Genomic DNA, 16,472 nt, shown 5'->3' on the forward strand with positions numbered 1-16,472 from the left:
TGACAAGACCACTGACAGTTGTCACACTTTTTTCGCTGTCATGGTAGGAAAATAACATTCCATAGCACCAGGAAAACCTCTCACTCTCCAGTGTAAAGAATTGCAGAAGGCAAATCACAGCACTGTAGCCCAGACTATCCAGGATCCTTGAGGAGAATGTATGGATGAGAAATTTTTGCTGTTGTTAACAGACTGTACTGCCTGTATGTTAAAAGTGGGGGGTAACACTGAAAGAATTCTTATCCCAGCACAATACTTCCATTAACCTTGCCCATGGCCTACTCTGTCTAGCACAGGAATTCAGAAATAGGTTCGTTAATTTCTTGTTACAAAAGTATTTCTCAAAGTTCCTACCAGCATTCAGTCATAGCTTCAAACATTCCCCTTCCACCTGAACCCATACACGCTCTTCACAGGTTAGTGTTACGCCAAACGCTAGCTCATTTCCATCAACTACCTGATGCAGTTGAATGCCTGGAGTATAAATCTCTACCACTGAAAGATGCTGTAGAAGTGATCTCTGATATGCAGATGTAGTTGGAGGAAATACATGTTTCAGTGGGAACAGCATGCATCACTAATTTAAGGAATATTCTCCTCAGAAATCCCGGACAATATGAAGACAGTGGCCACCATTATTCAAGGAGAGAGGTTCAAAGGTGGATTGTACTGTGGGCCATGAACAATTGTGTCGATGAAATAGGCACCATTGCACTCTTGTACTGCAGAGATCTTTCTCAGCTACAAGAATAATTTTTGTTGGTTGTAGAATTAGGCCACAGATTGTGGTCATACGTAGGTACTCATATCAAGTGTGTGTTTATATGTAAGTGACACCCGAAAGGAATTTTTCAGTAAAAAAATTATTATAAAAGCAAAAATAATTGTAGCATAAGTAAATAACTCAGCTGTTCCTCCCCTGACCTTTCTGTAATAAAAGTTTTATACATCTACTATGGTCTCTCAGCAGCATTCCTAATGCATCACAGTCCCATCTCTGGCATGAACTACACTCTGCAGGTTAAAATGCCTCAATGGGCAATCAGTGCACAAGAAACCTTGCATCATTTGAAAAGGGCCAATACTGTGACTTGCTGGATCACACAATATACCTCCACTCAGATACTGTGTTGTTTGACCCATTGGAGATGTGCTTTATCACAACTGAGAGCAATGGCCTTTTGCGAGATACGTGACTAAATGCCCAGTCAAGCAGTTCTCTTCACAATGTTCACTCAGAGATTGGCTGGGATGGACCAACATTCACTGACAGCAGCAGTTCCTGTTTTGTTTGAAATTGTCACTGCAAAATGTGAGACTTGTCTCCGATCCCTGTCTGCTAGGATCTCTTTACGGTCACTGATCTTTCGCCAAATGTGAATAGTACTCTAGATACATTGAAAATCCTCTCAGATACACCAGTAAATCAAGCAAGTTTATCTACAGTCTAGCCACAGACACATACAAATACAATAGCCCCTGTTTACGGGTGGTGTTACGACTTGCTGAAGTCTGGTACCAGTTCTACAGCACCCTAATGTGACTAGTGTGATATTTTGGAAGGGGGTGGGGGGCTAATACTCTTATTTTGTTAGTGAGCCTATTACATATCACTCTATGAGTGTTGAGAATTATTGAGGACAGTTCAACTGTTTGGATACCACATTATATTCTTGAGTGCATCCATAAGGAGCTACCTTAAAACATCAAGTTGCACCTAATAGCACATGTCATTGAAATGTTATGACAAAATTACATATGAAAAGTAATCACCTACAACGGAAAAACTTCGTTGCCCCTAGCTCTATTATGAACACAACTGACACCTGCAAATTGTTAGTGTATTATGCGTACATTCCTTTTTTTAAATCTCATGTTGTATTTCAATCACTTTTGTATTCAACCTCTTGGTATTAAACTGCACATGTAAAATTTTGAATTTCTGTTGTGTTTTTATCCAACCCAGGAATACACATTAAAACCTGTTTTAATGACCACTGTTATGGTGGGGTCCTTTTACAATGTCAGTGACAGTCAGGGATTTCACATATCCAAATCTTTACAGTGTATGTATTATTCACAGAGCATAATGTTGAACATGCAACTGAGACAAAATGATGGGATCATTTAAATTAATATGGGAGTATTAAAAAAAACACACTGTTCTGATGCAAAACTATCTATGTTGCTGTAACTCTTAATATACAATCTCATACATTGTACGAACTTCTGAAAAGTACAAAACAATTATGAAACATCAAGGTCTGCACTAATGTATCTAATTATTCTGATATACAATTTTAAAATGAAATATAGGAACATAAGATAGATAATGAACTTTCTTCTTTTGATTCTATGTAAACAGATGAAAGTATGCAGCAAAAAAAATTATCATTGAAGAAAAAAATTCCACAGTGCAAGAAATTTAATGAAGACAAGTGAGTTTTCAAATATAATGAAATGTGCAACATGGAAATATGTGAAACGTGAAGCCACTTTAACTACACACTGTGCTGACAAAATACAAGAACAGCAAATTTCTAATTTACTCTTACACTGAACAGAAAGTTTACATTGCAACTTTTAAAAATTACAATGATTTACAAATCTGCTTTCAGATCCAGTACAGATTATAGCATAGAACCACAGCTTTAGTAATGAAAGTATTGGGTGCTGAAACATGCTTAAAATGCATCTAAAAATGATGCACAGAAGATAAAAAGGGTAAATTTACAACATGCAGTATTAGACAATTAACATTAATGCCACTCACATTCCATATAGTAAATTATTACTAAGTAATTACTGTTTCTTCTCACACATATTTCTGTACTTAACAAGAGAAATATTTAACAATGGAATGTGGAATTTGCAAAATACACTTCCATTTTTTACCAATGATTTATGCACTGCTTTTAAACAGAACTAAATATTATCACATACTCAGAGAGAAAGAGAGATCTTTTAATTAGTATTTTACTCTGTATCAAATACTTCACATCATGTAAGTCATTCAGTGCAATGTTCCGTACCTGAGGATTGATGATGAACATGCACACCTATATGATGTGAAATATTTTCGACTTATTCAACATAAAAAATACCACACAGTTTTACTATTCTTATACACTACACCCATTAGGGAATTAAAATTGATAATTTTAGCTTTTTAATTTTTACAGCTCAGGTACAGAGTCTGATCAATATCATAATCATGTTCATACTATATACATTGTCAAGAAACACTAAGTGAATGTTACACGAGGCCAAGTAAACCAAGTATTAACAGAAATTTCTGTCATGTCTGCTATGCAGTAGTAGCATGTGTGAAAAACTGTAAGACGGAAGATATATCAAAACTTTATCTTTTGTAGTACTGAAATTGCAATGGGACATGAGGCATTGGTATTACAGCCAGTCATTTGGTACAATGATTAAACTTTAATGGGAAAACATCACTACTTAAAAGATGAGAAAATGGAAGTATTTTATTTGCTCATTGTAGAAGAATATGTTATTGTCAAACATCCATTATGCACAATAATTCTGCATTGTGAAATAAAGCACCAAAATGCTAAGCACAAGATTTACACCCACACCAAATGACATCAATAATATATTATTTAGGGAACTGCATACACAGAAATCAAGAATAAGAATACAAAGCTGATCACAACTGCTACTCGGGAATCTTGTTCTGTCTAAGAGTAATGGCAAAATGTCATTTGCAATACACAAACGAACATTTGCCAATAATTTTGTTGCAAATATGTCTATTCATTTCTTTGATTAAAATTTCATGTTGCCCAAAATATTTATTTCATATTTGTTTAAATGAAAACTATTCTGAGTTCACTGTGGATGGCAGTGTTTCAGGTCAGATCATTCAATGTTTGCTCAGACCACAAAAGGAAACTACCTAATAAACCATGCAAGTACAACAATCAGTATTCATTTATAATGATAAGAAATAAATGACAGTCCAGTTACTGAGAACTGAGATGATTCACTCAAATACTGAAAGACATAATTCTCAATATATTTTCTATGAAAATATTTGAGAATTTAATTTTCCTACTATAGCCGATGACCATCAATACTGTAAAGGTGCACAAGAAAGCAATGCTATCACAATACTGAAATGTAATAAAGCTGGATGCCTTTCAGTTATCATATGAACAGACTGTCTCAAGACAAACACTATAAAGTTTTTGAAACCACAGACAGCAGTGTCACACACAACCATTCAATGCAAAGTCATGCCAATTTGGCACTTTTTTAGGGCGGCACCAATTATCACGAATGTGGCCAAACAATTATCCACAGCAGCAAAAATTTAAAGTATTAAGCCTTAAAAGAATAATAACCTTAACATTTCCAATTAATCAACTACTCATGAAAATAACTTTGCATTGATACAAATTCGTTTTTAACCGTGTACCTGCAGGCCATTTGTTTCAAATGGTATAGATTTACGAAGTAACTTTAGGCAACACTTTCAGATAACACAAAAAATGCATGCAATGGAGGCTTCCTGTACACACAGTTCACATACACTTTTTAAAAATACATCCAGTCCATTGAACGAGACAAGTTTACAATACTGTATACTGCAAAAAAAAACACATTTCTTCTTTGACTGGTAACACATTGATATTGTTTTATTTCCACGTGGTACACTAACTGAGTAATTGAACAGGAATTGTTCAGGTAAGAGAAACATTAGCAGATAGACAACACTAAGAGTAGGAATGTCATATTACCTAAAAATTTAACAGTATACAATGAACAGTCATGCATGTGTTATGTCTTGATATCAGAATGGTGTCTGAAGATCTAATGCAGTATGACACAATGAGGTTACAAATAAATCTATGAAACAGTGTAAACAGGTTGCCATTTAAATGAATTGTGCTTCTATCAGCAGAATTACATGGAAAAAATTGTGACAAAATTTGTGCAATGGCGTTAGTCAGCACCAAATATTCTACGTGGAATTTTTCAAATTTTATTCAAATTATGCTCTGAAACATTCTTGATAAAATATTTATTTATATAACAATTTTAATGTGACTTTTTACAACAGAAATTAAGAAATGAAAAGCTTACTTAAAACCCATGTAAGTATTAGTGTTTTAAATGTACTGCGTACATTGAAGTAAGAATTTTATACTTTGCACATAAAATATACACCACAGTCTGACACACAGAATAAAACATTCAAACTTACATATCAATATATTCTTTGAATCATAATGTAATTTGATACAAATAAAGTCTGGATGCTTGTTGAGCTTGTAGGATGGCCTCTAGACCTTGAGTGCTGGTTTATGTGACTGCCAGTTGTAAAGCGAGTGAGAGTGCGTAGTACCACTCCATCGTCCATGGTGTGCTCTATTTGTCAGGTTCTTGTTGCGAGTATGTGGGTGCTGGTGAGGATGGTGAGGTGGAGGAATGGGTACTGTGGGTGGCATAAGAGAGTACCAGTTTTGCAAGGTAGGAGGTGCTGCATGGAATCCAACCCCAGGAGCCTTAGGCAGGTGTCGACTCACTATATTACCACTCCCCCTACTACGTGGTCTACGAATTGGTAAAGCAGGTGAAAGGGGGAGTGTGGGGGAAGGTGGGGGTGGAACAGAGAGAGACACAGAAACTGTGGTTGGGGGCACCGCTGATTTCTCTCTTACTGCAAATGGAATCACCTGCAACAAGAAAAACTCTAGTAATACACGAATTCATACCATATCACCTTATCATTTAATAAAACTTGCCACCCATTACTTAAAAGATTTTTCTTTAAATATATTTCATTTATTATTACTGATTCTGCTGCAGAAAAATATTGGTATCATCCTTATGTAGTGGTAAATTGAGCCCACAGCTATACTAAACAGGAAAGAGTGTTACATTACAGAAGTACATTTCAAATTAACATCAGATTGAATGAGAAACTTTGTTATATTTCTCAATAACCATTTGCAGTGGGAAAAAAGGTGGCAAACACAAATGGGCAATGATGAAACTCACAAGATGATTTTAATTTACTTAAAAGCCATTTAGTAAATGCAATAAAATGTAGAACAGTTGGTGGAAATTAATTGAATATTATCTATTAACTTCTTTTAACAGAAGGGTTTTTGATAGAGCTTCATATTATACCCATTAATATGTTGTTCTTGTGATCTTCAGTCTGAAGACTGGTTTGATACACGTCTCCAAGCTACTCTATCCTGTCCTGTGCAAGCCTCTTCATCTCCGAATAACTACTGTAACCTACATCCTCACTGTATTCATCTGTTGGTCTCCTCCTACCATTTTTAATCTCCCCCCCCCCCCCCCCCCAACTTCCCTCAAATACTAAATTGGTGATCCCTTGATTTCTCAAAATGTGTCCTATCAACTGAGCCCTTCTTTAGGTCAAGTTGTGCCACAAATTTCTTGTCTCCCCAATTCTATTCAGTACCTCATTAGTTATGTGGTCCACCCATCTACAGTATTCTTCTCCAGCACCACATTTCAAAAGCTTCTATTCTCTTTTTGTCTAAAGTGTTTATCATCCATGTTTCACTTCCCTGCATGGCAACACTCCATACAAATACCTTCAGAAAAGACAACCTAACACTTAACTCTATATTCAATGTTAACAAGTTTATCTTCTTCAGAAATGCTTTTCTAGACATTGCCAGTCTACTATTTATATCCTCTCTACTTCAGCCATTGTCAGTTATTTTGCTGTCAAAGCAGGAAAACTCTTCTACTACTTTAAGTTACCCCATTTCCTAATCTAATTCCTTCAGCACCCCCTGATTTAATTAGACTACATTCTATTATCCTTGTTTTGCTTTTGTTTATGTTTATGTTTATCTTATTTTTTCTTTCAAGACATTTTCCATTCCATTCAACTGCTCTTCCAAGTCCTTTGCTGTTTCTGACAGAATTACAATGTCTTCAGCAAACCTCAATTTTTATTTCTTCTCCCTGAACTTTAATTCCTACTTCATATTATTTTTTTGCCTCCTTTAGTGCTTGCTTAATGTACAGGTTGAATAATACTGGCGATAGGCTACAACCCCGTCTCACTCACTTCCCAACCACTGCTTCCCTTTCATGCCCCTGAACTCTTATATTGCACACTTTTGGAGGAAGAAATATGAGTGCTGGTTTGATTGTGAAGCTTCAAAATAGCAATTATCCTGGTGTTATTAGAAAAAGAAAGATATGGTTTTATGTAACAAAAACAAAACTTAGCTGGGAGGAAAGATAATTTCTTCATGGTTGCCTAGAACCAACTACCCCACCCCAAAAACAATCCTTACTATCACAGCAAGAACAAAATTTGAGACATGGTGAATCACCCAAATTCGGACTTTCTGTGCTGCCAACTGTATGCGGAAAAACTTTAAAAATGTAGAAATAGAGTTACAGTTACCTACTCAACCTAACCAAACTGTCATGCATCAGAATTTTATAACGTTTACTGCATGAAGTTTTGGATGACATATCAAAGTTGACAACCTTCTATTTACAGTTGTGCAAGTTCTTACAACAACATGCAATCACCGTGTGTTTGCTGTGTTGGAGATCAGGAGTCCTGCAATCTAACAAATAACTATATTTTTTGCAATATTTACATGGAATTGGAATCGAATTCAATATGCTTTCCATACTCAGTACATTAATTATTATTCTGCTGTTAGGCACGGCAAAATATGAAGACTCATGAGCTGAAACCACTGAAAAACATATTCAGCGGCAGGTGCAATACATGCAGCACAAATGGCAAAGTACATCTACAGGAGCGTTTTCATATTGATTTCAGTACCCCATGGAAAATTAGTAACTCAGTGTTTATGCTCTTTTTCTCTTCCAATAAAACTTACGGTTACATAATGCATGCTGGATCCCTCATTCAATTTAATTCCTAAAATGGTGTTAAAACAGTACTGAAATATCAGGTCTGTTGGAATTTTTAAGGTGCTGCAGACTTGCCCTTATCTGGAAGACCGCAGGAAGATTCTGTACCTTGAATCAATGATGAGGTGGAAGGATTAAAGGAAGCTATGAAAAATTAGAGTCCCAATTCTTTACCTTGAATCAATGATGAGGTGGAAGGATTAAAGGAAGCTATGAAAAATTAGAGTCCCAATTCTTTGTGATGAAACGACGGACTTAAAAAGGCAGTGTGTGTTCATGGTTCTGACATAAGTACTTAGTTGTGGTTACGGTACAGTTCGGAAGTTGTTTGTTGGGGGAAGTAAAAAGTAACTGCAAGTGCAAATGATACAGAATGTTCACAGCAATTGTGAGTGTAACTCAGAAACTTTAAAATTCAGTAGGTACCAAAATCTAGTTTCTGTAACTTCAGATTAGGTGTATAAATGCAATTAGGGTTTTAGTTTCAGAAGGGTTAGTACACATGCAGTGCTGGGCTCAAACTAAATGTGGTAGGCAGTGTGTAGGGTGTGGAACTCTGTAATTTAAACCATTGTGCTGTGCAGGCAAAACATACCTTCCTCAATACCCAAAAAAGGAAGCAAGCATACATTCAACTCTTAAATCGGAAATATAAAAGTAACCACACAAGAGCTAAACTTTTCCTTGTTCCTTTCATCACCAGGTGGAACTTATGGCTTAAATGTGGTGAGTACCTTGGAGTATATCTCAATGATATAGTAGAATTCGTTGAAACTGTTTAAGAAAAGATTGTTGCTGTGCACAATTTTAAATCCTTGACATCCAACGGGGTGGGGGGGAGGGGGGGGGGGGGGGGGGGGACTAGCTATTTTTCTTGTTGAGCATTGCTCAAAATGTTGCAATTTGCTGCTGACATTAGAGCGCTCCAAGGTACCTTTAATTCATGTTCAAAAAGCTTTAAATTATAGCTGATGCCCCCACCTCCCCCCTCTCCCACTCAGAGATGATCTTGGATAAACTTCATAAACAGCAGAAGCAAATGCAAGTAAATTTAACATCCCTGTTCCAATCTGCAAGTAGAGCAAGCCTGATAAAACAACCACTTAATGGAGTGCAACACAGGTAAGATTGTCATTTCTTCTACCAGTAAGTCGTTTGATCCAGGAAACATAATGACCGTGATTTAGAGTGTTGAGATCTCTCAGCTAATGATGAAAATTCTCATTCTACAAGAACTTTTAACATCAGAATATCTTGAACCATACAGTGTTAAAGGGTTTAGTAGTTAGCTCTTGTAGAGAAGGTAAAGATGTTGATACAATTGCTACTCTTCTTTCCCTGAAATCAGAGTATGAGTATTTTGTGGAAGCTGCAGTGAGGGCTTTGTGGATGCCAGTCAGTAATGCTGATAGTGAGAGGTAAAATGCAAATGCCTTGTGGCTAGGGCCTCCCATCAGGTAGACTGTTCGCCTGGTGCAAGTCTTTAGAGTTGACACCACTTTGGTGACTTGCGTGTCGATGGGGATGAAATGATGATAAGCACAACACAACATCCAGTCCCTGAGCAGAGAAAATCTCTGACCCAGCCACGAATCAAACCCGGGCCATTAGGTACGACATTCCGTTGTGCTGACCACTCCGCTACCATGGGTGGACGTAGTGAGAGGTCATTTTCAACATACCCAAATTATTACTGACAGAACAGCTCTGACTCCCAGTAATATTGAAGTCATGATATCCCTGTCTTTCTCAGAAAGATTTGTAGATTACACATGATGGCCCCTACTTATTAAAGTGGCAGGATAAATTATTTTCAGACATTCATGCTTTGATGTGTGTGTTTTCATCAGATGTATAATTTTCATGTTTTTCACGCAAAAATAAAAGGTGATTCTTCCTGGCAGATTCAAACTGTGTACTGGACTGAGACTCGAACTTGGGACCTTTGTCTTTTCCAGGAAAGTGCAAGTTTGGAACACAGGAGATGAGGTACTGGCAGAAGTAAAGCTGTGAGAATGGATAGTGAGTTGTGATTGGGTACCTCAGTCGGTAGACGTCTTTCACATGGAAGGCAAAGGTACCGAGTTAAAGTCTTTGTCTGGCGCAGTCTGGATCTGCCAGGAACTTTCATATCAGCACATATTCCACTGCAGAGTGAAAATTTTATTCCAGAAACAACCCCAGGTCATGACTAAGCCATGTCTACACAATATCCTTTCTTCCAGGAGTGCTAGTCCTGCAAGCTCCACAGGAGAGCTTCTGTGAAGTTTGGAATGTAGGAGATAAGGTATTGACAGAAGTAAAGCCATGAGGACGGGTCACTAGTCGTGCTTGGATAGCTCAGTCAGTAGAGCACTTGCCGACAAAAAGCAAAGATCTCCAGTTCAGGCCTCGTTCCAGCACAAGTTTTAATCTGCCAGGAAGTTATATCAGTGCACACACTGCTGCAGAGCGAAAATTTCATTTTAGGAAATAAAAAAAAATAGTTTCATTGCAAATATGCTATCAATGACTTTTTCTTCAGCTTTTATTGCTGAAAAGTGGAAAGAAAATTGAGCAAAATTATTGACGAAATGATATAAAAATACCGAAAATATACTAAAAACAGCTTTTTAAAAAAATGATGAAATCTAGCGCAAATTTTCACCACAAACAAGTGCCTCTAGCTATAAATGTAGGCTTGTCTTTCTTTGAAGCTAAGTTGTAGGGATAGTATCGCTGTATGTGTTTTTATATTTACCTGGAACCCAAATTGGGCTCAACGTCCTGTTACCTCCACCAAATACAAGAGCCAGTGAGTCTTGTGGGACAACAGAGGAGCTGTTCACATGTGGGGGTGATGCCGTATGGTTGGCACAACATTTCCATGGATGGAAGTTCAGTGGCAGCATCTGAAGTAGATGTTCACAGGACAGTGGTGGATACAGAAAAACCTCAAGGAGGGGACGCTAAAGATACCTTGAGCTACCTTTACTTTTACCATGATAAAAAAATAATCAAGTCACATGCAAAGTTTAAGAAAGTTTTATTTAAACTGATTACACACATATACAAGACAATGCCATCCTTATGATATAAAAAAGTTACAGTTGTGGTTCTCTTCCTTAAATGATGCATTCTATATGCCTATTCTTCCTGGCAAATTTGTTAATTACATCGTCAATAGAACAATCAATGTCAGGGTGAATGTTCAACAGAGCTAAGCTATGAATTTGATCCTCCTCCATTGCCACCTCAGCCATATCTTTGTATGCTGCAATGTTGAAAACTTCTTTCTACTGTAGCAATAGATGTAGGTACACAAGCAAATATTTTTTTACAGCATGTGCAAAGTAGCAGAGTCAGATCTAGGACAAACAGACAATGCTTGCATAGCAGAATAACGATCATGAAGGGTGTTTATGCTCGTTTGCTTGTATTGAAGAATTTCTCCCATTAGTATCTTTTCAATCACAAAGAGTGATTCTTCTTCAAAGAATGGTAGTTCAGTTAAGCACTGATTCAATTTATGTGCCAGATCATTACCATCATGTTTTGGTAGTTGTGAGGGCAAAAGTATGTTGAATTTTAAACGATAAATATTTTCTTCAGCAAAACATTCTCCCATGTCAGTCATAACATGGTCCAGTGTTGGAATAAAAACAGTTCTTCTCCAAAATGTCACAGCATCATCATTATGATCGCAGTTTACCCTGTGTCTTTGTCTGCCTGGAAGACAGGGAACACTATCTCCATGTCTAACTTTTCCATAACTGCCTTCACCTCTTCAACAATATGAGCAAAGTGGCTATCAACATTGGCTCTCATGCCGTCTCACACCTTGAGCGTCAAATCTAATTTTGTTTTTGCCATTGTGATGTCCAAGCTAGGGCCTTTTGAGATTTTGCTGGCTGGATGTGTTAGGCTCATAATGTCACTCAATTAGTGAGAGCTCTGAGGAGAATATTGGCTTTGGCAGCTGTTGTTCTATCCCTCCAACACTGTATTTTTTAAGAACTTTGCAAACTGTTCCGATATCAGCTGCGAATTGAACAGCAGCATCAGGTCGCTCAACCCATCTTGTTTGACAATGTGACTGCAGCGAGTGTTTTAGGTGACTCTTCAATGTTGCGAACCGCTTGCTAGACGCAGTAAAGAACTATACTACTACTTCAATAGTACCAAGTGAGTTTCTCAGCCTCGTAACTTTGCAACTGCAAGACAGTGACGTTGACCTGATGACTTTGATACAGTGCTACTTGCGCATTGATAGCTTTCTTTTTCATTTTAGCCACAGAACCTTTCAATTCTGACATATTAACTGAGTAATCATTACAGCCTATACCCACACAATTCTCCAGTGATGGAGAAAGGATTTCCACTTTCCTTAGAATCATAGTATCTAATACTTCACCAGTAATGCTACACTCTTCATCTTGACCCCTCTTGAGGTTCATTGTCAATGTTTCCACTACTATCATTGTATTTATGGATGTCAACGAAACCCAAAAATCTTTGTGTAATTTGCTGCCATCATCGACATATCTTGCAGCTGAACTCAGTTGGGTGATGTGTGCTTTGTCTCTGGTCTCATCGAAGATCATGCCGTAATAACAATAATCTTTGATTTCTTCCAGAATTCTCGATAACATCACTGTTTCATAGTATGAAATAAGTTCATTACATATTGTTTTACTTATGGAAGTGGTGTTTGCTTTAGTGGTCTCAAGGTGACGTTTTAGTTGCAAGTGTCTAGCGTCAATTCTAAATCTTAAAAGAGCTCTAAAGTTGCCCTCGTTACTCACTATACTTTCACAATCATTTTCGTTTTCTAATAGACTTCCATCATCTCTATGCAGCCACAGAGGAATATTTTGCTTTCCATGAAACGTGATTGTTTTTATTATAGGTACAAGATGGTCTCTGTTTTCCCTAATACTTTCCATTCTGTCTTGACAATTTATTTATGACCTCCAGTTCGCGGTTGTCTCATGTCTCCAAAAATAATTTTGCATCTGTTGACGCTTGAACATCCTACTGGAGCTGAGAGTGAGTCTCAAGGTCACCATCTTTACCAGTAAGTTTGGCAAACTTTGTTAGTGGTTCAGCCACAAGCTTCTTGGCGATAACGGATTTCTTTCCTCCAACCATTTTATTATTCACAAAAACTGAACAGCTAATGCAGAGAAGTCCCTTTTTAACTTGTGAGAACGCCAGCCATGGATACTGTTCAAAGTGATTATTGTGCACTTGTCTGCGTTCAACACGCCCCCTCTTGTCCTCTGAAGTATGAAAGCTGTAACCTTTTTCAGGTTTCCTGGAAGCTGTGAGAAGCTTGTGTCTTATATCATCACTAATATTTCCTGACACTATTATATTCAAATAATTGCCAATATCCGTGGGACTAACGGACTCAATCAATGAACTTTGTTGTGGAAGTTTTGACAAAGTACTGGGCTCTGCCTGTGCATCTAGTGGTGTTTTTGTGGCTGGATGGTGACAGGAATCTTCAGATGTTTCTACTTTTCTTTTTCTTATTACATAATGAGCCATTTTATTATAGTGTTACGATGTAGGTAAATTAGATGCCACTTTATTCGCAATGAAAAACTCAACACTAGTACGTTTAGCACTAAAACACACACGATCACACTCCACGTACTTCAAATATCACTAAGCACAACACTGACTGAAGTCCGTGGTAATAGCCAATAATCGCAGTTGTTCACTCTTTATCACTTCCAAGTTATTGCAATGATTGTAGCTTTCCAACTGACAACCTGGCAGTGACTCCCCTTCCCTTATATACATTGCTCAGTTGTTTTGAGAACATTCGGAGCCTGAATGTTCACTTCTAGACTTTTATGGAGTGTGAACAAATACCTACTGTGAAAGCAATAAGCCAATATGTACCTTTCGACATATTATATAAAGGAGAGTTTCCAATAATGACAATATGTGTGGAACTTTTAGTCAATTCGGTTCCTTTCTAGTGCATTTGACAGAGGGCCTATAATAGTAACAATGTGTTTTTAGGAATCTTCTGGAAAGTCACTACTACGCATCAATAGTTTCCCATACCTAACTACCATAATGAGTCTTGTAACAATGTTTTTACTGAGAAATTACTATGAATTACTGTCACTAATACTTCACAATCAACTGATCACCCTCACTCTTGACTACTCTCCACACTTGCACTTGCTACACCTAGGACTTTTTACTTATTCATTCTTAATATTTCTGCTTCTGAATGTTAACTAGCTTCCTATTCAGATAATAGTCCATATTTATAACGCTATGTATCGAAGGTTCTCTGTACCATCAAATGGGGTGATTTCGGACAGTTTTGTCGTTATTTTGATCGTAACTTTCATATATATTGTTAGATTAAATTGATTGTTATGGAAGTGGTAGGGTATACGTGTAGCGAATAAAATATCCCAGTACCAGAAAGTGTATGTGTGGGTATATTTATCTGAGGCAGTTAAATAAAGTGACCGAAGTCACCCCATGGATTGGGGTGATTTTGGACACGTGTTTTTTAAATCTCTGTCCGAAGTTACAGTATATAGAGGGCGAATTCGGACAGTTACTGCCTTTTTTTTAAATTTTACATGCTTTTTATTTGATTTTGGTGACATTTAACACATGGGAGATTTTCCAGCTTTGCCTTGATATTGGAGAAAAACATCTTAACAGTCTCTTTGTTCATTTCTGTACGAGCTCGTTAATGTTTTTGCTTAAGCGAACGGAAAGATCTTCTCACTGTCGTTTGAGGAATAAATTCACCCATTCTTCACCTGGCAAATTTTTGTGAAATTTCTTCTCTTTTCGGCCAAATTTATCAAGGTAGCCTTTAACTAAATATTTAATATCCAATTTAATGAAGGGAAATCCCCAATGTGCAGCCCTTGCTTCAACATTTCTTCTTCTTTATTCAGCACTGGCTGCCCTCCCATTTTTTCAGATGTGCTTCCTGCACTTTATTTTGTAGGGTTGATTTAGGTTTACCACACAAATCACACGCTTTTCTATACAATAATTTACCACTCTGAATATCACGAACCGCTTTATCTAAAAGTTCTGGTTCATAATTACACCATAATGTAGCACATCTCTTTCTCTTATATGTTCTTGGCATTGTCCGAAATCACCCCACACAGTACACAGTTTTACAGAAACCGTCGTTATTTTATAACCTAGCACGAGAAACTCAACAAACTAGTACAGAAATTGTCTCAATGCTGTTAGCTACTGAGTGCATCAACAATTACGGTTATAACAAATTCCCGCTTGGCGCAACAATAGAAAGTTTCCACTTTACGATAATGCATGGATTTTTAGCACCGAGACTGTTAAGCAATTATTCACGTAGGGAAACAATTGACGCCAAATAAAAGTTGTGGAAAGTGATAAATGCAATCTTGCACTAAAAATAACTGGCACGCATACATTAAAATAAGTAACTCTTTGTTTCTATGCAGTGACAAAGAGCAACTAAGCCATACTGTCCGAATTCGCCCCGGTGTCTGAAATCACCCCGTTTGATGGTACAAGAAAACAGCAGCTTGCAGGACTAACACTTCTGGAAGAAAGGATATTGTGTAGACATGGCTTAGTCATGACCTGGGGTTGTTTCTGGAATGAAATTTTCACTCTGCAGTGGAATATGTGCTGATATGAAAGTTCCTGGCAGATCCAGACTGTGTGCCAGACAAAGACTTGAACTCGGCACCTTTGCCTTCCATGTGAAAGACGTCTACCGACTGAGGTACCCAATCACAACTCACTACCCATTCTCACAGCTTTACTTCTGCCAGTACCTCATCTCCGATATTCGCGAGTTTTCTCGAAAAATGCCAGACAGAATACTGCCTCGAGATCACTAGAATGGCCACAACTTTTCTCATAGGTATGTGTTAGCTATCTGTGTGCCAGACAAACACACAAAAATACAATGACACGTATGCACGTGTTACGCAGGAAAGTACAACTACTCAATAACTATTCAGTCGAGTCAACTGACAAGAGAAATAAACGAAGAGTGGTGCGGGCTGACTGGCGGGGGACGGTGCAGGTGGCAATGTGGGTGGACCCGCAAGAGGAGGGAGGGTGGCGGGGGGGGGGGGGGGGGGGGGGGGGGGGGGTGGCGCTGGGGCGTGCGGTGCCCCCCATACATATGTATCTGCCACTGTCACAGGATCACTTGCGAGTGGAGTGGAGTTGCGAGTTATACATGGAGTTTTAAATGACATGAAAGTGTCCCAGCTAATTCACCTTTGAGCTTACTTTTGTGTGTGTGTGTGTGTGTGTGTGTGTGTGTGTGTGTGTGTGTGTGTGTGTCTGTCAGAGCACGTGCACTTGAATCGACTGCCTGTTTTGGTTTAAAGGATGACCAGGCGCAATTAGTACTGCTCTCATGTCATCCGTTAACTTGGTTGGATATCACTGTTCGCCTGTGGATTTTCACTGTGGCAAGGAGGGATGGTGCAAAGGAATAAATGGTGACTGTTGCAGCCTGATACAAAAACATTTGTTTGCTTTGATACTACATGTACACTACTGACTAATCTTGC

The 16,472-nt window shown here is 37.9% G+C and overlaps 1 protein-coding gene across 4 annotated transcripts in view; it reads right to left on the bottom strand.

The window, feature by feature from the left end:
* Positions 1 to 2,163: 2,163 nt before the first annotated feature.
* The window catches only part of LOC124594985 (protein BTG4-like), a 51,768-nt gene continuing 37,459 nt past the window's right edge, over positions 2,164 to 16,472 (bottom strand). For 3 of the 4 annotated variants that reach the window (XM_047133519.1, XM_047133521.1, XM_047133520.1), the window contains exon 4: positions 2,164 to 5,702. In XM_047133519.1, the coding sequence (XP_046989475.1) occupies positions 5,310 to 5,702 (393 nt within the window). In that variant the 3' untranslated portion in view covers positions 2,164 to 5,309. Of the gene's footprint in view, positions 5,703 to 10,654; positions 10,806 to 16,472 lie in introns of all 4 variants that reach the window. The other variant, XM_047133522.1, reaches the window with a different exon arrangement.

The sequence above is a fragment of the Schistocerca americana genome, chromosome 2, assembly GCF_021461395.2.
Source record: "Schistocerca americana isolate TAMUIC-IGC-003095 chromosome 2, iqSchAmer2.1, whole genome shotgun sequence".
Lineage (NCBI taxonomy): Eukaryota > Metazoa > Arthropoda > Insecta > Orthoptera > Acrididae > Schistocerca > Schistocerca americana.